This window comes from Curcuma longa, chromosome 11 (genome assembly GCF_044706935.1).
Source record: "Curcuma longa cultivar G26 ecotype Majalengka, Jawa Barat chromosome 11, ITB_CL_G26_1.1, whole genome shotgun sequence".
In the NCBI taxonomy this organism is placed as follows: domain Eukaryota; kingdom Viridiplantae; phylum Streptophyta; class Magnoliopsida; order Zingiberales; family Zingiberaceae; genus Curcuma; species Curcuma longa.
Window position 1 is genome coordinate 24,254,049 of NC_133871.1, and position 24,370 is coordinate 24,278,418.

Below are 24,370 nucleotides of genomic sequence, written 5' to 3' on the forward strand. Positions count from 1 at the left end.
AGGGTAAATCGGAAGCGTATACGGCGTCCAATCCAGATGTCCAACATCTTTTGATTGTGTTCCCTATCAGACTGAAAACTTAATACGCCGTAGCTGGATCGAACCACGGGTCCCTGGAATTACAACTCGGATGTTCTACCGTTAGCACCATTGCCCCTGGGACAAGTAAAAGCCATCAAAGACCATATGAAGTTCAACCTTGATGCTCATATTTTGGCTTGAAAAAAAAGCCTGGAAATAGATCTTGTTTGTTTTTCTTCTCTCATCTCGGTTAAAAATTCACAGTTTTGATTGGAGTGTTGCTGGTGCTTATGATCTAATTTTGTCTAAATTTAGAAATTTTAGAACGATGAAATTTATATATATCTTTAAAACGGTATAATATTGTTTATTTTAAATTCATGCTTTTATTGTTCATTTTTATTTTTTAACTTTACCCAAAAGACCCCTTACTACGAGTCTTCAATCATTCTTTTATAAGGATTATTATATGGTATCACATAAGCTTGCTCATACCACTATTAAAATCGATAGAATTTACATATATCTCTAAAACGATATGATATTATTCACTTTGGATTTACATCCTTATTATTTTATTTTTAAATTTTATCTAAAAAATCTCATACCAATATAAATATCTTCATCTTATAATCTTTTATATATATTTTTAATGTAAAACTTTAATTCTATTCCAATATTGAATTCTCATAGTCTTCTTTTAAATTTTGGTTGATTAGAAATTTGGTTGATCTAATCAGCAGGATTGTTTGTAATATTCTTTTTCTTAAATCTAAAACCTTGACAGCGGCCCAAAGTACTTGATCATGTATCCTTTGATTATTTTCCCATAAATCTTCCTCATAAGTCAAATGCCATCATGATTGATACAGAGACCCAAAGCATTTAAGTTTGCAATAGTATTTTTTATTAGAGATGATCAATCAATTAATAACTAAAATAATCTAACTATTTAAATTGAAATCGAATAATTTTTTTACCTATGTTAAAATCGAATAAATTATAGCAATAAAATAACGATTAAATCGGTGAAAATCAAAATAACCGAACTTTCAATTTTTATTAGACTTGAAAGCAAAGGGAAGTCACAAATTATGTAATTATATATTTTAAATTTTAAATTCTCATTTGAACGTACGGTTTAATTGAATTTAAACTTTTAAAACTTAGACCGAACTGATTTAATCAAAATAATTAATATTTTAAAAAATAATAATAATTTTTTTAATTTTGATCGATTTGACCGATTAATTCGGTTTAATCTACCTTAGCTCACATTTATTTTTCGCAATTAATCAACGGGTAAAGTTGCTCAGATTGCCTTCATAATTGATTTTGTCTGTATTCTTCTTAATAATTTGTTGGGTTTTCAGTTAATTATTTAAAGCACCTGAGTGATAAGTTATTTTATTATCATCTGATGTCACTTCAAACACTGAAGATTTGAAACGATTTTAGTTCTTGTCCCTTGGGTTAAAACAAGCAGGTCTAGCCCTGTTTATTGTGTGACCGATCAACTTGGCATTTTTTAAAGTTCTGTATATTGCTTAATATATTTTTTTAAAAAAACTAAAAATATTTTTTACTTCATTTTTTCCTTTTTGCCATTTTAAAATTATGAATCAAGGTTAAGTGATCTTACTTGGAATGCCACTATGCTAACAAATTTTGGCCTATCATATGTCGACAAACGTAAAGTGATGATATGAGAGAGGATTTTCAAGGATTTTTGAGGTCGACAGCCATTTATTTATGTCTTGAATATTTTAATAGTATCCTTATGACAAGTTATACATATTTTTTTTGTCCTCTCTCTTTTGTTATTTAGCCATTGCCACTTCTATGATGCTCATTAACTTTTGGAATGAAGGTTAAATTGAATTAATTGATCAAACTGATCGAGTTAAAAGTTTAGTTATTGATTCAGAAATTTATTTTTTGTTTAAAAAAATCATTTTAAAAATTTGAATTCGCTTAAATCTATAATTTCATAGTTCTATTTATTAGTTTATCAATGAAAGTGTGTTAATTATTTAATACGTTTCACTTTCACCAAAATGTTCTTTAGATTGTATGGTGCACATTAATCTCTATAGAACAATTTACAGTGAAAAGTTAAATCTACTTTAGCAAGAAATAGACATAGAAGAATATGAGATGAGAGACAAAGTAATATATTCTTTAAATTTCATTCATAGATTAATTATAATGATTTTTAATAACTATTTATATATTTGATTGGTAACGAATTCATAAGCAATAATTTTTATAATGAAAAATATTCAAATAAATTATCTATTTGTCCGACAGATCTAATCAATCCAAACAACTGCGTTTTGCATCATCCAAGGAAACGCCATGGAGAATCATTGAACAATTTTGATAGATTTGTTTAGATTTAATATCTACAATGCCACAAACATGAACACCAAGCACAACAAATAAGGTTTAATCTCTTGCGCCGCCAGTCACTACCGGTAAGATCACGCTAATCGATCTAAGTAAACATCAAATAAGGCGAGAAAATCTAGAACAGATCCCTGAAAGATCATGATTTGCCGCCATGATTTCTTCTCCAGGATTGCTAGAATCCGATCTGCTCCGTTTCGTGCCAAGAGAAGACAATGTCCCCGAGCTCTGCTTTCACGTGCTCCCAGCAGAATCCGGCGTCGCCGCCGCGCCGTCGTGCTCGAGTCTCATCTCCACTAGCAGAAGCTGCGAAGCCACCTCCGACACCTCCACTGAGAGAGCAGCACCCCAGCCCCCTGCTAGCGCCGCCACCGCCACCGCCGCGACAGCCGCCGCGGCCGCCACGGCCACCGCTGCCTTCTTGGTCTCCACCACGAGGCCGAGTTTGTCTCCGGCGAGCTGGATCCTGTCCATGATCTTGTCGATGGAGTGCGTGGAGGTGAAGCGCCGCTCCTTCGTGGCCTTGGCGTCGTCGAAGAGAGGCGAGAGGTCGAGGCCAGAGGAGAGGGAGATGATGTCGAAGGCGTTCATGGCGGGGGCGAGTTGGTGATCATGGGCGACGGCAAGAGGGTGCGTGCTCAGCTGGGAATCCAAGCTGAGGGAGCGCTTGAGCCAAGGGTGGTCGATCAGGGCGGCGATGGTCATCCTGGTGTCGGGATTTGGGTCGAGGAGGCGGACGAGGAGGCGGCGTGCCGGGGTAGAGATCCAGGAGGGGATCTCGTAGTCGCGGCGGTGGATCCGACGGTACATGACGGCGAGGTTGGAGTCGTCGAAGGGGAGGGAGCCGACGAGGAGGACGAAGAGTATGACGCCGCAGGACCAGGCGTCGGCGGCAGCTCCATCGTAGCCCTTGCGGCGGACGACCTCGGGGGCGGTGTAGGCCGGGGTGCCGCACGCGGTGTGAAGGCGGCCGTCGCGGAGTCGATCGGGGAGAGCGGCGAGCCCGAAGTCGGAGACCTTGAGGTTGCCGTCGCGGTCGAGGAGCAGGTTCTGGGGCTTCACGTCGCGGTGGGTGACGCCGCGAGCGTGGCAGTAGCGTAGCGCGGAGACGAGCTGGTGGAAGTAGCGCCGGGCGGCGTGCTCGGGGAGACGGCGGCGGGCGACGCGCGCGAGCAAGTCGCCGCCGGGCGCGTGCTCCATCACCAGGAAAATCTTCGACCGCGTCGCCAGCACCTCGTGGATCTTGAGGATGTGGGGGTGGGAAAGGCGGCGCATGGCGGCCACCTCCGTGATCACGCTGCGGGCCATGCCCGTCGCCACCATCTCCGCCTTGTCGAGGATCTTGACGGCCACTGCCGCGCCGTCGGAGACGGACCGAGCGAGGTAGACCTTGGCAAAGGTGCCGCGGCCGAGGAGGCATCCGAGCTCGTACTTACCAAGGAGGACTTCTTGGTGGCGGCGCTTGACGGCGGCGGCGGCGGCAGCGGCGTGTTGTTGGTTGTCCATCAAGTGCTTGCTCTGATGCCTCCTCCCCCACTTTAATTCTTCTCCATTGATTGTGGTCCGGTGAAGTGGTAGAGGTAGTTGAGGTGCGGTTTTATTTATGCACATCTCCCTTTGCTTCTTTCTTTAAAAAAAAATAATAATAATAAATCGAGAAGTGCACGCAGTAGTGATCGGTTCGGTTCCATGGAAGTGCACGTAGCGGCCAGCTAGACACTCAACATGTGCTCTCTATTTGGAAGAAAATTTATGTAAATACGTTGTAGCTGGGATCAAACCGCAAGTGCCTGAGTGACAACTTAGATGTCCTACCGCGGCACCATTCCCCCGGGAACAAAATAATAAATCTCAGTTAATCCTATTGACTATCTCTGGGGGTGATCGATCCGGTCCCACGAAAATTTTCATAAGTTCTTTCTTTAACTTTGTATTATACTAGTCATTATATTTTAATTAGCCGCCCAAAGTGATTTAATCACTACTTTATTTGGTATCATGCTCCATAAATATCACCTAAATCCATCGCATAGAGCACTCGCCCACAAGATTTTCTATGCAAACATCCTTTTCAGCCGTCCGATCAATCCCCATCAGACCTGAGTCGTTGATCTCGTTGCTCTATACCATCATATTACGAGTTTGTATTAATAATATTATAAATTGTGTTTGTATTATTTGGATATCTATTTGTTAATTACATTTTAAGAAGCATTAAATTTTGTCCTTTAATTAAAGAAATTTAACGGTCCTTCTTAATTTGGGTTGCGGTTGAGTCAATATTTAATTATACCTAGAACTACTCCATTTAACAACGTTAATTAAAAATTATTAATGATGACTTGATTTGACAATTAATATAAATCTTAGACGGACTTTGTAACTAATATATTCGCTTACGGTGCATTTACTTCCACAAAAGCAAATGAAATAAAATAGAATGAACAATAAAATTATGATTAAATAGATTGGAATAAAAAAATAATAAATTTTCATTAGCAGGATAAATTTAGAAATATTCATGGTAGTCCATCCAAGCCGTCAACATTCTTAGATCTATCATTCTATTAAAAGAAAAAATCTCTATATTGTACCGTAGTTAAGACTCAAATCTTACATATGCCTCATTAACGAAGGCATTGTTAATACGCAATCAAATAGTTAATCATTTTACTAGTGAGAAGTTCTCTAATAATTTATGACTTGTGTCATAAAAAAAAGTTGAAAAATTTGACCAAAGCCAACAAGTAGAGTCCAAGATATTCCAAGAGCCACGTGAAAAAATGTGAAGTTGATGGATTCACCATAAACTATCAAAATATGCCAAGATCCAAGATTTATTCAATAATTCATGGCCCTCAATGAGTTTCCCCTTGTTCCTATTAATCAAAAAAAAAAAATTTGAAAAATGTGAAAGAATCTATATTTTGGATCATAAATATGGCTAGATCTAGATCTCATTTAAGCCATTAATATAAGAGAAATAGATTTCCTCAATTAAGTGATTATAATCATACAATAACATAAAGCATGGATGTTTCTTTCATGGGTCCCATTGCATTTTTTTTTATAACTTTTGTGTGTAGTGGATGTGGTCCTTTCAAAAAACATATATTACTTAATGGAAAAATAAATAAAAATATTAACATTTAAATCAGTAGAAATAAATATTCCGGAGATTAAAATAAACATATATTTGGTTTGCCAAAAAAATGGGAGAGATTTCTTATGGGTGTCCATTATACAAAGGAAGCAATTCGAAATGGCCAAAAGGAAAGAGGGGAGGTTGGTGAAGGCCTAGAGGTCAAAATATGTAACAATCAATTGTCTATTGTGCATGAAAGTGATTAATTTCATAGAATAATTAGTAGATATTTTACTTGCCATTTGATTAGCTAGATTTAAAGAAATTTTAATGGTTATTAATTTGTGGGTGTCCCAATCACTTTGTTGCCTTCCTTAAACTATTTGTTTTTGTTTTATACAAATCTTGTATGTTTGCTAGCTTACGCGAGGATTCATGCTCTTCCCCCTTTATTGGTTTTAAAATACTAATTAGAAACAATTTTCAAAGAATAGAGTTCTTTAATTTCAATATATTGCCTTATTGTCTTAGAGATGGAGTTATCTACAAATTAAAAAAAAAATCATAATACCTCTATCATTGAAATAGTTTTGTTTTTCACATTTAGAGAATGATTTGATAGAGAAAAGTTGATTAAGACAAAGAGGGTAAATGGAGGGATCAAAACTAAAGGCACTCCAAAAGGGGCATCTAATTGAGATTTAGATAATGACATCGATAGTGACAAATGAGCTAGCTTTGGTTAGGGCATATTCTCGTATTAATATCTATCTAACAAATTAGATTGGAGATTAAAAGATGGAAAATGACTAGATTTTTTAGGCAATCAATGACTAGCCATTGCTTATTTTATCATTTTGTGTATAAAGATGAAAGTATATGTTTTTATATACTTTGGTGGCTAATGAGAAATTTTCGTGGGATTAGATTGATCATCTTCAGGATTAATTAGTGTAAGTTGGATATATAATGCTAATTAAAAATAATAATAATATTTTTAAAATTGAACTAGTCAAAATTGAATATAGATCTTATCTAATTTAGTATAAAATGGAAAAAAGGAAAACTAACTACATCTTGAATAAGTTAGTTATTTTTTATTTTGTTTAGGTGAAACTAAATAACTAAGAGTTCTTAGGTGTTCTAGGTCAATATTTTTCTCTATCATCACTGTAAAAGTCAATAATGGTATTCCATTTCAAAAAAAAAATGTAAAATAAAAATGATTGTTCAACCATTGTAAAATACTAGTTCACTTATATGTTTGAACACTCAATTAAAATTCCACATCCATTTCAAGTTGTATCTAAACTATTGAGCCTAAGGACAACACTCATTTGAGAGTGACTTGCACCAAAATTTGTCAATCTTTTGTCCCTTGTGCAATTGTATAATGTGCAAGTCTTGTTAATTGACCACAAGTGGTAGCTTATGAGGTACAAGTTGTACAAAAACATTAAGTTATCATATGGTATCATGATAAACTAATAATTAAAATAAGAGGCAATTGAAAAAGGCAATAAATTATGGTTATATTATGTCCCAAATGGAAAAGGGTAGAAGTTAAAAGAGAGTCTTTTTTTTTTTTAAGATGTCTTACTTTGATTTTTTATCAAAAGGTACTTCATCCTACTATTTAATTGTGTATAATTACTTAATTATCCTCAAGTACTATTTAGTACTATTATCTTCTGTCTAAATCTTAAGTCGAGTAATTTTATACAACGTTGTAGCAGCTATGATTTTGTAATTGCTACAACGTAAATTTTTATTCATATTATAACAACTACAGTTTCGTAGCTACTACAACGTGAATTTCTATCATTTTTGTTCACGTTGTGCTAGCTACGATTTTGTAATTGCTACAACGCATCCGATTAATTTAGAATTAGATGAGAGATAATAGTACTAAATATTATTAAAGGACAATTGAGTAATTATACACGGTTAAATAGTAGAGTAGAGAGTACTTTGATAAAAAAAATTAAAATGGGGTGGATTTGAAAAAAAATGTCTTCTTAATTTTTACCTTAAAAAATCATTAATAATACTTTTTTATTATTAAACTATGTATTTTTTACTACTTATTCAATTGGCGTGTCCTCCCTTCTTATAACTTAGTTGACTTAAAAGATTCAACCAACATCCTGTCCCATTTAATTAAATGTGCTCAGTTAACTCGGCTTCATTAAATTTTTCAGTAAAAGGTAGAATTTATCATCCAACGGCTCCACACGATCGGTTTCACGATCATCTATAAAGAAGTAAATCGAGAAATTGTAGTTAACCATGACGGAGGAGGACATTACCTCGGCTTTACTGGATCCAATTAAATTCTTCTGTAAAAAGATGAAATTTGTCATCCTAGTAATCCTACACGGTTGGCCCTACAACCATCTGTGAAGAGGTAAATCGAAAAACTACAGTTGACCATAACAGAAGAGGGTATTATCTTAACTTCGCGAAATTCTTAAAACTTATAAGGATTGACTCAATCTCATCCATCCATCTAGCACGAAACTAACCTAACTGAACCATTTAACTCATTGGACTGACTCGATTAACTCGAGGAATTTATTCAACTGGCCCTTTACTTTACACCTCTTTTGTTCTGAACTCTTGTTTTGAAAATTCTGTGTAGTTGCTCAACGAATGCGTTGGGGGCCACCCGAGCGAGACTTGGGAGCGCGCCGCCTCCGTCTGCCCGCCCAAACCCCGCGCCTCCGGCCGCCGCCCGACCACTCTCCTCCCCGTCTCAGCCTCCCCTTGCGCCGCCCGTCCGCCTACCGACACCTCCTCCAACTCGCCGCCGGAACCCAGTCTTTGATTCTCTGCAGGCTCCTCCACTCTCACATGGTCCGCGCCGGCCACAAGCCCGGCATTTTCACGCACAACATCCTCCTCAATGCCTATTGCCGTTGCTGCGACATGGCAACCGCTCACCAGTTGTTCGAAAGAATGCCCCTTAGGGACACCGTGTCCTGGAACATCCTGTCTGCTGGGTTTTCTCGAGCCGGGTACAGCGCCGCAGCTCTGGGTGTGTTTAGAGAAGCAAGAAGCGCGGTCGCTTTGCTTGATCGGTTCAGTTATGTAGGTGCTCTTAGTGCCTGTGCTGACCTTGGATATGTCAAGGTAGGGAGGGCTGTCCACGGCATGGTTGTTGTTAATGGACTGGCTCGTCGTGCTTTTATAACCAATTCTCTTATAGATTTCTACTCTAATTTCGGCGTGATCAACAAAGTGAGGCTGGTGTTTGATGGAGCGGAGGAACTGGATGAGGTTTCATGGAATTCCTTGCTCACGGCATACGCCCGCGTCGGCTGGCCAGAGGTTGCTGCCAACATTCTTGTTTGGATGCACCGCTCTGGAGTAAAGCTCAATAGCTTTGCTCTCAGTGCTATTCTCAAAGCTTGTACCGATATGAAGGATTCGCAGGATTCAGAAGATGTTCGAAGGATGCTGCATGGGTGTGTGACTAAGGTTGGATTGGACTTGGATCTCTTTGTTGGCAGTGCAATGCTTGATGTGTATGCGAAAAATGGTGGATTGGAAGAAGCAATCAAGGTCTTTGAATGCATACCGAATCCTAGTGTTGTAGTGTTCAATGCCATGATTGCTGGATTCTCTCGCTTGGGAACTGAATCCTGTGGCAAATACAGAGTTGAAGCTCTAAGGCTTTTCAGTAAAATGCTAAGGAGACATATAAAGCCCTCAAAGTTCACATTCAAGAGTGTACTCGAAGCTTGTATCTCACTTGGTGCATTGAAATGTGGGAGGCAAATCCATGCCCGTGTCATTATGAATAATCTCCAAAATGATGATTTTATTGGGAGTGCACTGGTGACTTTGTACTCAACCTCACATTTGATGCTAGAGAGTTTCAGATGCTTTGAAATGACTTCTAAGCAAGAAATTTTCACTTGGGACTGCATGATCTCAGCTTATACTTATAATGGGCATTTTGAAAAAGCCCTGAGCTTATTTAAAGAATTGCTGTACATCAGTAAAGAACCGCACCAGTTCACTCTTTCATGTGTTATAAATGCTTGCTCAAATTCAGGCATGCTACGGGTTGGTGAGCAAATTCATGGCTGTTCTATGAAATTGGGATATGATAAGTTCACTGTTTGTGGTAATGCACTTATAGAGATGTACACCAAATTAGGCGAGCTAGATGCTTCAATTAAGACATTTCAAGATCTTGGAAGTCTTGATATTTTTTCTTGGTCTGCAATGATTTCAAGCTATGGAATACACGGCAATGCAGGAGATGCTTTGATGCTCTTTGAGAAGATGAAGGAATGCAGGGTGATTCCCAATGCTTCCTCTTTTCTGGCTGTTCTTACTGCTTGCTGCCATGGTGGCTTGCTGGATGAAGGTTTTAGGTGGGTTGCCTTATTTAAGTTGCATGTTCACACTTTTTAAGTATTTCCTATCATATTTGCATTGTCTAACTCCTTTTCATTTTAATCTTGGTCTTTGAAATTGCCCAATAGAATCAGAAAGTCAAATGAAGCCAGATCCCTGATAAATGCTAATCATGAATATTGGAGAAGGCTTCTTAGTTTAAGTTAATTTTTCTAGCAGCAATTGGACAAATGTTAGAGTAACTAATCAAGCTAAACGTTTAGTATTTTCTTATTTTCCAAAGTAAGTTAACAACATGTTAGTTTCTGGTTACTTGATAACTAAACAGACATAAGAATTGCCAGTATGCTACTGCGTTTAATGTTGGATTTTCTTATGTTGTCTGGACCTGTTGCTTAAGGTTCTTAGTTGCATAGAGAAAAATCATATCATGTTATAATCATAATATTGTAGACTAAGTAATACTGCTAATGTCGGTGCCAAGCTAGGATGGAAAATGAAAAGTTTTAGGTAGACAACTATCAGAAATGGATGATGCATCATGTTTAAAATACTGAACGATATCTCAAAATTTGGCTCAAAAGTTTTAATCATTGCTAAGTGTGCTTACAAAATCCTAAAAGACATCCACACTTGACAACATGTTAAATCTTAACCAGCTTTGCAGTAATCATACACATTCATAAACATTACTAATTGCTTTGAACTACAGGTACTATGAAAGCATGAACATGGAATATGGATTAACTCCAAACTCAAGCCATTGCGCTTGCCTAGTTGACCTTCTGGGTCGGGCTGGTAGAATAGTTGATGCAGAGGACTTCATTTCAAAATCTGGATACGCCGATGACCCATTACTTTGGCGCATAATTATGCGGGCATGCTTGTTCTATGGTGAAACTGAACAGGGTATACGTGCAGGTGAAAGATTGTTGATGATGGAACCTCTTTCTTCTACATCATATATATTGCTGTATAACATGTATTTGGATGCGGGAAAAGTTTCATTGGCAATGAGAACGAGAGGTTTAATGAGAGAAAGAGGGGTGAACAAAGAAACTGGTATGAGTTGGATTGAAATTGGAGCATCCGTTTATTCTTTCATGTCTAACAATAGCCAGCAGCCACACATGGACATCATTTATGGAAAGCTAGAAGAGATGATGATTCATATAAGACAAAAGATGGGAGATGCTGTCCTCAAGATTTTAAAGTTTGAGTACCAAAGTGAGATGTGGAAGAAGAGTCTAGTTAACAGTCATGGTGAGTTGCTGGCCTTGGCATTTGGTATGTGCAAACTGCCAAAGTCAGTTCCAATACGAGTCATGAAGAACCAAAGAGTCTGCGGGGATTGTCATGCTACACTGAAGTTATTTTCCGAGCTTGAAAGGCGGGATATTGTTGTTAGAGATCCAGTTCGATTTCATCATTTTAGTTGGGGTTCCTGTACTTGTGGGGACTACTGGTAAGGGAAACATATCTACCACCTTGTGTGCAATTTCATATGTATTTGGTATCCACTGGTGTTGCTTTGGTCATTTGGAGATAGAATATGACAGTTTTTCATCGTTCAAAGCTGAGAAATGAAGAAGCCTGTTGAAGCTGAAGGCAGCGGCATGTTTAGGCAGCCAGAAGCAGGAGCTCTAGAAGCAGATTCTCATTCTTTCTTGAATAATCTCACATTATACATGGACTACAGCATGTAAAGAGCAAGCTGATATTTAGGCAGATTGCTTTGTCCAAGGAAGGTGTTTTTCTTTGGCTGACAAGGGCTTAACTGATTTGGTCTTTCAATAATTACCATCAATCGATTGAATTTAATCACTCAAACAAGTTGACACCAGGGCTCCTGCAATTGCCATGACACTGGAAGGACTATAGTGTGCAATATTCATCAGCCAAGTATAAACATCTTTGAGTCCTTCAAAAATTTAATTATTTCGGTACCAGTCGATAACCTGATAAACTGGGGATCAGAAATCCATCATATTATTTGATTATTGTAATGGTTACAGGAACTTTGCAAGGAAATAAGTAGACTGCCTTTGTAAACTTTAGTGGTTAGACTAGGTAACATTGAGACACTGCTTTGTCTTCTTTAATTGTTGCTTGGGGTCTTCGCACTAGCAAAGGAGGGATTCCTTCATTTATTCTGATACTGTCACTGAAGCTCCTTCGAAGGCATTTTTCTTTGAAGACCGAGCAGTGAATCTAAAGCGCCTAGCTTGCAACCAAGTATTCTCAGCCATTTATCGCACAATTTCATGCTTGCCTTTGGAACCAGAATCTCTTATTGGAAGAACCCTCAACATACAGGCTTCCTTTTTTTTCTCTATACTGTGATCATTTCCTTGATGTTTGGAACTATCAGTTGTGGATTTCAAAGAGGTACCTGAATTTTCCACAAGATATTTCATTGTTATATATTCTAACTTGAAGATTCTTATACTTGACATGTAAATCAAGCCTTTACATTCCAACATGTCCAAATAGCTAATTTCTAAGACCATTAGACTTGACACAAAAGTAATACAGAAAGGCCTACAAATTTGATACGCAATTCAGACAAAAAAATTTCATCAAAATAAATATTGTTAGACAAAAACATTTCTAATATATTTCTCTAGCCGTGATAACAAGCTCAGTGTGATTAAGATGCAATTTTCATCATGAAGATCCTCTAGTGCCTTGGATTAGAGAAATAAAAGATGGATTATTAGATAATAAAGACAATCCTTGGCTAGATAAAATATTAGAAGAAAGTGGAGAAGGCGAACTTGGTAAATGTGGAGGAAGAACTAATTCTGATTCTGGATAAAACCCATGATAGTTCCCACGGTATGCAACATGCATGATATGTTTCAGTAGTATAGTATTATAGAGGAGAAGATGTATACGAAAGAAGTGATATATAGAAGATGGTACACAAGTGTATAGGAGACTCCTGGCGGCTGGCTCCCCACTTCTTAAGTGTTAGCTAAACTATTGATAAAGAACATTAATTAATAATTGAAGATATTATTAAATAAATTTAAATTATTATTTAACAAAATAATTATGTATTTATTTAGTTAGTGGTTAATTACATTAATGCAATTACTATCTAATTGACCAATGATTAATTTAATACACAACTTTAATTATTACTAATGATTCAATGATTAAATTGATTATTAATACTTGATTAATAATTAATTAATTGGATTATTTAATTAATACTTAGATAATATTAAATTTAAATAATTAACATTAATTAATTAATTGGAATAACTAAACTTAGTTTAAAAATTTAACTAATCTACTTAGACTAATTTAAATAATTTTACTAATTGATTTTAACTAATTTTACTAAAATTAAATTGAACTGAAGGTTTTTAGTTAATAAATTGGAATTAAGAATTTGATTTAATTGGTTAACTCATTCTATTAATTAATAAAATTAAAAATTGATTTTAAATTAATAAATTAAATGTAATTCTGATTTAAAAGTATTTATCAGATCAACAGGTAATGGGCGACCCAACCCTAATACTAAAAGAAACACTATACACGAAATAGAAAATTAGCAGTGGAGCAGTCTTTTAAAATACCTTAGAAGAAGTGACATGAGGCCACTATATCCCAAAACAGCTTGGAAAACTGAACCAACAACTACAGCCCCTTGCAATTCCCTCATTATATGCTTAAACTTCTGCATTTAATCAAAAGAGATTTCGATGATAATCAAACAATAGACCAGAGAAAATGCAGTGTTCGACAAGTAAAAAAATTGAAGATACTTTTTCTTATTGAGGGCCAACATTTAACTTCTGCATTGATTGAACCAAGTAATCAACCAAATACCAAATTAAACATAATGATTTGAATCAGATTAAATGAAAACCAATTAAATCAAGACTACAATCTATTTGTATGATAAAATTCAGGATTCATAGTGCCAATCCAGAGAGGAAGTCTAACTAGAACAGTGGAAGATGTAATTTAAAAAAAAAAAAACTGTCCATCAGTATTGTCTTATCTATAAGGAGGCAGAAACTCACATTTTCATTAAGATTTCTGTACTCCTCTGAATTAATGATTAAAGGCAGGGGCCAGACATACAAAGAAGCTTCCCTGGACAAGTGGAAGCCTACTACCAAAATAAGAATGCATTATTGTTGTAACGCCAGAAACCAATAGCATTGTAGAAATGACAGCAGCTGTCTCCTCCTGCCAATGTAAATTATCAATTCTAACACTACATCTGTTAGGTTTGTGGTAAAATGTGGAAACACAGAAAAAATTGTCTTACATCAGTACCGCCCATGGCTGGTACCATGATCAAAGGGGTGAATACAAGAGAACTAGCCAAGGATAAGTAATGTTGTATTCCATAAAACATCAGGAGCGCTGTAAACAGATCCATATAATGGTTAGTTGTGCACAGGATGAAATATGTATATTACAACAGAGGATCCAGTCACATACCCTATAAATGTTAACAAGAAAATGTCAAACAGGATAATAATGCATTCTTGACTAACCCAGACAATCAGCAATCAATTTAAGATAATCAAATGGCAAGTTCAACAGCTTGTAAATTTTAAGAAAAGTGTGTGCATTCCATCTATTCTTTACAAAACAAAACAAAGAAACTAAAGATATGGGATGTTCATCACTAGTAAATGAGAAATGTTTCACAAGAAAAACATCTGGTTAATTAAGTAGAAACAAGTTTCTTGGCTCTCGCAATCATCTTTATACATGTAATTCAAGCAAATTCTAAAAAAACAATTTATTCATTCCTCATATATGAATGCAATTATTTCATGTTCGACATGTCAAAAACACAAATGCTATGCATCCAGATTTCTTTACAGTAGCTGCTGAGATATTGATAACCATTTGAAGTTCCATGAAGAGGTCAAGAAAAGCAACTGTTGGTGGAGTTATCCAACTTTTGCACACAGAAACAAGTGTGCAGAGGAAAGTTCCCCCCTCTAGTTGTTGACAGCAAAGGTACAGTTTGACCAAGGTTTCATAGTAAAAGCTAAGTGCAGGGCTTTCTCTTTTGAGCCTTCCCTTTGGAACCCATATATCTGCCTGATATATGCCTGAGTACCTTATCCTTCTCTCTTGCTTTCTCTTTTGGGCCTTCCACAACCCAAGAGCCTCTTCTCTTCTTGGGATCACCCGTAGATGGGCTGTATCCGAGACCTTCAGATCCACCCTTTCTCTTGTATTCAAAGATATTGGTGTCAGTCCGATTCTTGTTCCGTCCAATCACCTGGCCTTGGTTCCACCCATACCCAGCAAGGAGAGCGGCAGCAAAGTCCTCCACCTTGACTTGTTCGAAAGTCTCCATGCTTTGTTCTTCCGGCCGATCCTTCACATCTTCCCTATATCTCCGAAATTCTTCGTCCTGGGCACGGCTGCGTCCACGGGCAGATCCGCCCCCTTCCTCCCGGTGGGACCTGGGTTCATCGGTCGAACGAAGGGTGAGACCATACGGGATGGTCCCAGCAGGGGCGTCGCCGGTAGAGGTGTCTAGGACAAAGCGGGTGGTTGTGTCAGCGGAGGAGGGGTCGTCATCGGCGGTGGGAAGGGGGAGGAGGTTCTTCATCCGCTTTAAGGTAGGGTTGCTGTAGGCGTTGGGAATCGGAGCGATGACGAGCTTGGAGTCGTCGGGATTAGGGACTGCGGAGGGATCGAAGATGGTGACGAATTGGGGTTTCGAGCCGCCATCATTGGCAGGCGGCCGGGCGAGCTTGGAGGCTGGTGGGCGAGATGAGGGCTTGGAAGAGGAGAAAGAGAAGGAAAGCTTCGTCGCTTCTTTCTCCATGATTCCTCCAAGGAGGCGGAGAGAGGAGTCAGAGAGAGATCGGGCGAAGGAAAGAGGGAGGAGTTCGGACTTAAAAGGCGTTGGTTTGAAATTTTTTATTTTTTATTTTTTATTTTCTGATTTAATTTTTAGAAACAGAAAATATATTTGATATGATATATTATTTTCTATTTTTTTTAAAAAAAATAGAAAATGTGTTTAATTTGTTAATATGAAAAATTATAAATAAAATAATTTTAATAATTATAATAAAGTTGGGTTTCCAAAATCATTCCCATTCTAAAAATTTATTATTTTAATAATTTATTTCAACACGCTCGACGATTAATTAGAAGGTAGACCCTGTCGCCCACTAATGATTTCAGTCCCTCTTTCAAGTGGCAGAGGAGAGGAGGCGCGCAATGGAGGAGAAGGAAGAGGAGAGGAGCTAGGAGGTGGGAGAGAAGGAAGAGGAGAGGAGGAAAGGAGCGCGTGGCAGAAGATTACGATGGGAAGGGAGGAAAGGAGTGCGCGGCGGAAGATGGGAAGGGAAATTATGGCCCGCGTTTTTATTTTCTACCCTGTGTTTTTGTATTTTCTACCATTTTCATTCTTTGGTTAGAAAATGACATTTTATTATTGTCTATTTTTTAAAAAAATGTTTTTTATTTTCTAAAAAATAATATTAGAAAATATAAATCAAACAATATTTTCTAAAAAATTATAAAATAAAAATAGAAAAACAACAAACCAAACGCCTCCTAAACTTTTTAAATTTTATTTTAATAAAATAATTCATTAAAAATAATTATTTTAATAAAAAATATTAAAATAATAAATATAATTTGTTATTTTTATTTTTAAAATTTAAAATAAATTTATATATTTTAATAAAATAATTTATTAAAATAATTATTTTAATAAAATAATCCATTAAATTAATAAATATAATTCCTTAATTTTATATTTTTAAATTTAAAATAAATTTATATTTATTTTAATAAACTAATTTATTAAAATAATTATTTTAATAAAATAATTCATTAAATTAATAAATATAATATGATAATTTTATTTTAATAAAATAATTTATTAAAAAATTATTTTAATAAAATAATTTATTAAATTAATAAATATAATTTGTTAATTTTATATTTTAAAATTTTAAAAAATATATATTTTTTAAATAAAATAATTCATTAAAATAATTATTTTAATAAAATAATTTATTAAATTAATAAATATAATTCATTAATTTTATTTTTTAAATTTTAAAATAAATTATTTTTTAATTTATAAATATTTAAATTAAAATTTATTAAATTAATTAATTCTTTTTTAATTAGATTTCGTAGTACATTTTAATTAATTCAATTTTAAAATCGAAGGGTAATTATGGAAAAAATTTCGTTAACCTCAGGAATCTTAGAAAACCTTAGGCTGCCAAGGTAATCACATTACCGGGTTATAACCCATTTACTGATGTGGCGGTAATGTTATATTACTTGGGAATCGATCATAACTTGAACCAAACAAGGATATCAACGATAACCTTGGACAGATAACCTTGGACAGATAAACAGTTAAAACAAATGCCCTCTCGAGTGGTTAATTATAATTTTTTGATTTACTTTATTTATAGATGATCATAAAATCGATTATGTGAGATCACCGATATGGTAGATTCTATGACTATATATAGTGAATAAATTTTTTAACTACTTATATATATATATATATATATATATAATTTTGCTAAGCTGCGCACCAGTTTTCTACTCGCTCGTGGGCAACAACGGGATCATCGTCCATCATGCAATCGTGAGCCCATCTGACTGTCCAAAATTGAGAATGTACAGTGCTCCGCCTCCGACCCCCGCCGCTTCCGGCCTCCGTCGCTGCACCGTCCGCCCATCGGAGACCGCCGCCCCGAACGCGATCGGCGACCCACTCGCCGGCACACTGTCTGGAGGTCGGAGGTCAGAAGTGCAAAGATGTCACAGTAAATCTTTTGCGACTCTGCTTTGATCTCCATTTCAGCTTCGAAATGCTTCTTCAACTTCGCCTCTAGAGTTTTGGCCTTCAAGGGATCCAACCGCTTCTTAACTTCGCCTCTAGATGGACTTGGTAGGCAGCAAGCCCATCATGCGGCGGAAATCCAGAGCGCCACGCAGGATCACGTTGTAGTCACCGCATGCCGACGTCCTTGCCTTTCACGCTCACCAGGAGAATCCTCAGCGTTGAGTCCGGAGTTAGGGTTTGGCTGTCGCCCTTGGGATCAGAGGAGTCGCCGGCGTACTTCGTTTTCTTGCTTTTGCGGCGGCCCTTCTTCTCGCGGGGAGAGGGAGAGCGATCGCGTGCCATGTGGGGATTTAGGGTTTAAAGATGCAGTTCAGATCCTCTGGGACTCAGAGAAGGAGGGGGCCGACGAGGAGGAGGAGGGAGCGGGCGCCGGTCAGAGGAGGAAGAAGAGGCGGGGCTTCGAGCAGCGCGGGTTTTTGGCGAGGATGAGGAGGAGGAGGAGGAGAGCGGGGTTTTTGGCGAGGAGGAGGAGGAGGCGGGAGCGGTGTTTTTGGCGAAGGCTTTCTCACGTGCGATCTGCGTGAAGAATTTTGTCGCTTCTGAGTGCCTGGGTTTCGCTGCTCGCCGTGGAAAATCGCACGCTGACGTGGAAACGCCAGCGAGGACGACGCTCACGAGCGCGCAGGAGATGGCGCCCATAATAGCAGAACTGTATATATATATATCAAACTGTTTGCATCATAAATTAAAACAACTCCATGAATGACAGAAACCAATCTCCTCTCTAGTCGTTGACAGCAAAGGCACAGTTTGACCAAGGTTTCATAGTAAAAGCCAAGTATAAGGCTTTTCAACAAAAAAAATTACCACACGTAAATTAATATTTTCTCGACGTAAATTAACATTTACCTCTCTCTCTCTCTCATAAAAGAAGGCAAAACTCTAGCTTTTATTCATTCAAATCGTTCACCAAAGACATATATTAATAAAAATCACACCACTGGAAATAACTACAACTAAATCGATTATAAACCTTAAGCTAAAACTAATCACTAATTAAAACTAAAGCGAGATTAAGCGTGCGATTGGATTCATCTTCTTGTTGGTGCTTTGCTGCACGCTGTTGTTCTTGCTTTCTTTTTTGAGCCTTCCACAACCCAAGAGCCTCTTCTCTTCTTGGGATCACCTGTAGATGGGTTGTATCCGAGACCTTCAGATCTACCCTTTCTCTTGTATTCAAAGATATTGGTGTCAGCCCGATTCTTGTTCCGTCCAATCACCTGGCCTTGGTTCCACCCATACCCAGCAAGGAGAGCGGCAGCAAAGTCCTCCACCTTGACTTGTTCGAAAGCCTCCATGCTTTGTTCTTCCGGCCGATCCTTCACATCTTCCCTATATCTCCGAAATTCTTCGTCCTGGGCGCGGCTGCGTCCGCGGGCAGACCCGCCCCCTTCCTCCCGGTGGGACCTGGGTTCATCGGCCGAACGAAGGGTGAGACCATACGGGATGCTCCCAGCAGGGGCGTCGCCGGTAGAGGTGTCTAGGACAAAGCGGGTGGTTGTGCCAGCGGAGGAGGGGTCGTCATCGGCGGTGGGAAGGGGGAGGAGGTTCTTCATCCGCTTTAAGGTAGGGTTGCTGTAGGCGTTGGGAATCGGGGCGATGACGAGCTTGGAGTCGTCGGGATTAGGGACTGCGGAGGGATCGAAGATGGTGACGAATTGGGGTTTCGAGCCGCCATCATTGGCAGGCGGCCGGGCGAGCTTGGAGGCTGGTGGGCGAGATGAGGGCTTGGAAGAGGAGAAAGAGAAGGAAAGCTTCGTCGCTTCTTTCTCCATGATTCCTCCAAGGCGGCGGAGATAGGAGTCAAAGAGAGATCGGGCAAGGGAAGACGGAGGAGTTCGGACTTTCTTATATAAATTAAACTTTTTTTTAAGGGTTTCAAAATGCTCCAAATTTAACGATTCTGTTAATGTCTTTAAATTTAACGATTTTTAAGACTTTTCTTTCATAATCTTTTTTTACTATAAAAATATATTCTTTTCTTAAAAAAAAAATAAAAGGCATTCCTTTTTAACGTTTCGTCAATTTTTTAACATAAAAAACGTCTTTGATGCCTCACGCTTATTTTCTTTTAAATTTGCAATGTTGAACTCACCTAGATAGATGTTCATTGACGATGGTAAATGAATTAAATTTTGTAATATTCAAGTTTATTTAATAAAATAATATATTAAATCAAATTAAATCAAATTTAAAATTAATTAAATTATTGAAATGGTTGTTTAAATTTTAATTTTTTTTATAAGTTTGAGGTTTGTTTGTTAATTTATAATTAGTGGTTGAACTCTCAATTTAAATTTATTTAATTATTTAAAATTTTTATATTTTTAAACATATTTAATTGATTATTAAATTTGATAATATAAATTTATTTATTTATTTATCATATTGATAATAATTTTATGGATTAATATGGTTTATAAATTATGTTCATTAACATTATTCATTAATTTTTTTCATAAATATTAACAAATTGAACACAAGACACCTCATATGTTCGTGGTGTTCGAATCATTTATGATGTTGGATCGTTCATCCAAGAGTCATATACACTTTTTGAATTTATTCTAATGACAAATATGAAATTTTCGTAGGGTCGAATCCAAGGCGAAGCCATCAACTAGGGTGAACTCCAACCCCACCTATTTTCTTTAAAAAAAAAATAATTTTTTGATTTGATTTGATTTTTTTATTTTCATAATAAATTCATTGGACATTCTCAAACACCCAACCCTAGGTATAGTCTTTAGTCAATCCCATGTATGTTTATTCTAACTAAGAGGGCAATATTCGAATCTCAATGAAATTAGTCAATCTCATGATCAATTACATTTCGAATTTCCTCTTTATAGATGATCGTACGCCTGTAGGCTATTAGATTGGATTTCATCTTCAAAATTAATCAATTTGAAAAATTAATCAATTACAATTAATATTAAAAAAATTTTAAATCTTAATTACGTTCCAAAATATCCAAATAGCTCATTTATAAGGACATTAGAATTGACACAAAAGTCATACAGAAACGAGACTGCAAACTTAATATGCAATTCAAATAAAAAATTTCCATCAAAATAAATATTTTTAGATAATTTTTCTTAATATCTCTCTCTAGCACTACTGATCACCAGCCCAGTGTGACATAATCGAGTTGATTACTATAAAATATACTTATTACAATGAATAAAAGTTGAATCTCGAGGAAATCAAGATAATATCCTTCTAATAACGATTAATTATAATTTTTTAATTTAAAATTTTTAAATAATCATAAAATTGATAGTGTAGGATCAAATGGCAGATTTCATCTTTCACTGTATAGTGTGAATAAAATTTTTAACTACTTATATATATATATATATATATATATACCAAACTGTTTACATCATAAATTAAAACAACCCCATGACTGACAGAAACCAATCTCCCCTCTAGTTGTTGACAGCAAAGGTACAGTTTGACCAAGGTTTCATAGTAAAAGCTAAGTATAGGACTCTTCCACAAAAATAAAACCAAGAGTAAAATAATATTTTCTCGACGTAAATTAACATTTACCTCTCTCTCATAAAAGAAGGCAAAACTCTTTTATTCATTAAAATCATTCACCAAAGACATATATTATATATATAAAAATCACACCACTGGAAATAACATATAACTTAATCGATTATAAACCTTAAGCTAAAACTAATCTCTAATTAAAACTAAAGTAAAATTAAGCGTGCGATTGGATTAATATTTCGACTCGTGCGATCGAAAAATACAAAATCCAGGACGATCGACTCTGCGTACAACATTAATTCACGAAGCAAGTTTCTGAAAAGTTTCACAGGAAACATTTCCAATTCACTGGCCACGTATCAAAACGGCGAGCATCCCTATGCCTTGTTCAATTAATGTCCCAGTACTCCTCGAGCGTACTTGAAGCTACTCAGAATATATATAAAATTATTATTTCTCACCCATTTTTAATTCACACGGGATCGATGTTATAAAATATATTATTCTTTAGTTGCATGGGATACGATCAAAGTACCCTATCTATATGCTGAATTAATTCAGCACTTCTGCAACGTGCCTCCCCATCTATATATGCATCACTGCAACCCTACGTAAATCCCTATCGATACTTAACACTGTAACACTGTCACCCTAACCCTAGCTAACCCCTAAACCCTACCATCCTACTCACTTACTTACAGTCATGAACCTCGATATCTTCTCTCCACTTTACGCTGCTCAACCACCTCCAGCTTCGGCTTTAATATAATCCATGTATATTCAACACATGCATGCATGCATTCATGCATGATGCACCACCTCCTCTTTGCTCTATAAATTCTGACCTATACGATATATGTTTGCATGGATATGTAGGGTTTCATCAACCCTTTCCTCTCCTCCTCCTCCTGTTCCTCTTCCTATTTCATTCCCTTTGGTTAGCTAGCTTCGTATGTGTGTGTCCGAGGGAAAGAGTGAAGCTGCCAGCATGATCTAGCTTTGAGTAACTGCAATCTCAAGTTTATGTATGCTTGTTGGTTGGTGGTTTGAGGAGGTTAATTATTGTTAGGTCATGCTGTGACAGCCTCACTTCTTCCCATTCATGGACATAATTAGAACTTAACGATATGGAGAAAAACATCTTGAAGAAGAACACAGCACTACTATTAAAGCAGTAGATCGAGGTGAGTTGAGCTAGCTATATAGTTCGATCGTCTGTGTGCATCATTTCATATGTTTATATATATATATATATATTTCACTTGCAGCCTTTCTGTAGCTTTTCCTAAGAACAGGAGTTGTGAACTTGTTCATCAACAACTCGAGGCTTTATGCAGTGACACAGATACTGCATGTTCTTTCTTTTAGGTATTTAATGCAGACAAATGTTGCACAGAAATTAACAGCATGTGTTATTAATCAAGAGCTAGCTAAAAGAAAGTGTTTTTTTGTTATAATATTATAGACTTTAATATCTGACAAGTAAATCGAGGATTTTGGCTATATATATATATATATAATAATAAATTAAAAGACCATTCAAAAGAGGATCGATCGATTTTTTAATTGCTAAAGATCTTCTGAAGCCTGAAGAGTCAATTCATGGGGAAGTGTGACAAACATGAGACACAGCTGCCTGTAGTATTGTCTTCAGTGGGTTATGATTACTCCTTAGTCCTGCAAAATCACGTACGTACCATAATTATTATTTGTGAAATTTTCATAAAATACCATAAAATATGCTCGATCAAAGAGTATCTACCTATTTGAATAAATGTCCACGTGGTATTTTTTCTATAAAAAAAATCTAGATCCTGATAACATCATCATGCATATAAAGAATTGGATAAGAAATGTAACATAAATCAAGAACACAGTGATAAAAAATCGAAATCAAGGTTATTCTTCAGGTTGTGGATATAAAATTATAGATTGTGTGAGATGCTTCATTAGACTTTATAACGAAATGAGATCGATTAAGTAAAGATATATATGAATAATCTATTTCACGGGTAGATTAGTGTGAATTATTTTTTAAAGTAAATAAAAAATAAATATTTAAAATTAAGTATTTACTGGAGTGATGAAGCAAACTGTGCATATTGCCATGATTTAGTTTGAGTTGATTTGTGAGCTCAAACATGCATTTGGAAAAAGAAAAAGTTCTTATAAATGTAAACTTAAGTAAAAAAAGATGGGAAAAAAACCATTTAGAGAAAAGATTGCACACAAATCCATGTGGTTGTAGTGTCCTCTCTTTTCCCTTTGATTGGGGTTGATATTGTAATTATGTATAAGTTTATATGAATATTAAGGTATAATATAAATTAAATTGGTGAAAGTTTTAAATCCATTGTTAATTTAATAGTCGAATTTATATTCGATCACTAAAATCGTGATGAAAATTTTTAAATCCATCACTAACTTAACAATAGAGTTTATATTAAGTCGTTAAATTAGCAATAAATTTTTTTAATATTTATCGTTAATCAATGATCAAAATTTTAATTGGATAGTTAATTTTAACAACTGATTTTGTATATTTGTTCGTTAATTTTAATTACCGAATTTAAATTGATGATTAAAATTAATGATGAAAAATTTAACAATCGATCTTTTCCTTATATTAGACGTTGAAAATTTATTAATTCTTGAAACTTAAAGTATTTAATTTGAAGACAAAAAGTTTGTGTATTTGAAAAAAAATTCCAAGTCAAACATTTCAAGAGTCTTCCATGCACGTAGGTACAGAGGAAGCTCTACAAAGTAATATTTCATCTCAGCCATTAAATGAGTATCCCAAGCACATCCCCGTCGTCCGTTAAGAACTTGATTTCTTTCTGGTCCGGTCCAGTCCGCGTCGGGTCTTAGTCCTGTAGATAAGAAAGAATAATAGTAAATACTATGTAAATTATTTTTTTATTATATATTAATATTTTACTTTTACTTACCTAAATAAAAAGTGATCCTCCTCTAAATAAAATAAAATTTTAAAAAATTAAACTATATGGTTTTTAATTTGCCACGTGGAGCACTTTATGCTCACGTGAGAAGAGCAAGGTAAGATTTTAAATGAGGGCATGTGAACCAACCCGGTTCCGAAG

At 36.2% G+C, this 24,370-nt stretch overlaps 4 protein-coding genes, 1 long non-coding RNA gene and 1 pseudogene across 5 annotated transcripts; 1 reads left to right on the top strand and 5 right to left on the bottom strand.

The window, feature by feature from the left end:
• Positions 1-176, bottom strand: part of LOC141837408 (mediator of RNA polymerase II transcription subunit 21-like) — a 2,271-nt pseudogene extending 2,095 nt beyond the window's left edge.
• A 2,214-nt stretch (positions 177-2,390) lies between these two features.
• LOC141842212 (CBL-interacting protein kinase 4-like) lies at positions 2,391-3,993 on the bottom strand. Its single transcript, XM_074730434.1, is given in 2 exon segments — positions 2,391-2,694; positions 2,697-3,993. Coding segments are annotated over 2 exon segments (1,329 nt in total). The 5' UTR covers positions 3,937-3,993; the 3' UTR covers positions 2,391-2,605.
• A 4,174-nt stretch (positions 3,994-8,167) lies between these two features.
• LOC141842210 (pentatricopeptide repeat-containing protein At3g13880-like) lies at positions 8,168-11,854 on the top strand. The gene is made up of 2 exons (XM_074730433.1): positions 8,168-9,900; positions 10,596-11,854. Exons 1-2 carry the CDS (start codon positions 8,168-8,170, stop codon positions 11,350-11,352), a joined length of 2,490 nt encoding a protein of 829 aa, XP_074586534.1. The 3' UTR covers positions 11,353-11,854.
• Positions 11,848-13,568, bottom strand: LOC141842211 (uncharacterized). Its single transcript, XR_012602866.1, has 2 exons — positions 13,474-13,568; positions 11,848-12,275 (listed from the first exon to the last, which is right to left on the bottom strand). It is a non-coding gene; the product is annotated as an uncharacterized LOC141842211 (long non-coding RNA).
• A 1,101-nt stretch (positions 13,569-14,669) lies between these two features.
• On the bottom strand, positions 14,670-15,732 carry LOC141842195 (protein MOS2-like). Its single transcript, XM_074730420.1, has one exon. It carries the CDS (start codon positions 15,702-15,704, stop codon positions 14,913-14,915), a length of 792 nt encoding a protein of 263 aa, XP_074586521.1. The 5' UTR covers positions 15,705-15,732; the 3' UTR covers positions 14,670-14,912.
• A 3,027-nt stretch (positions 15,733-18,759) lies between these two features.
• Positions 18,760-19,572, bottom strand: LOC141836856 (protein MOS2-like). The gene has a single exon (XM_074724319.1). It carries the CDS (start codon positions 19,538-19,540, stop codon positions 18,797-18,799), a length of 744 nt encoding a protein of 247 aa, XP_074580420.1. The 5' UTR covers positions 19,541-19,572; the 3' UTR covers positions 18,760-18,796.
• Positions 19,573-24,370: the final 4,798 nt, after the last annotated feature.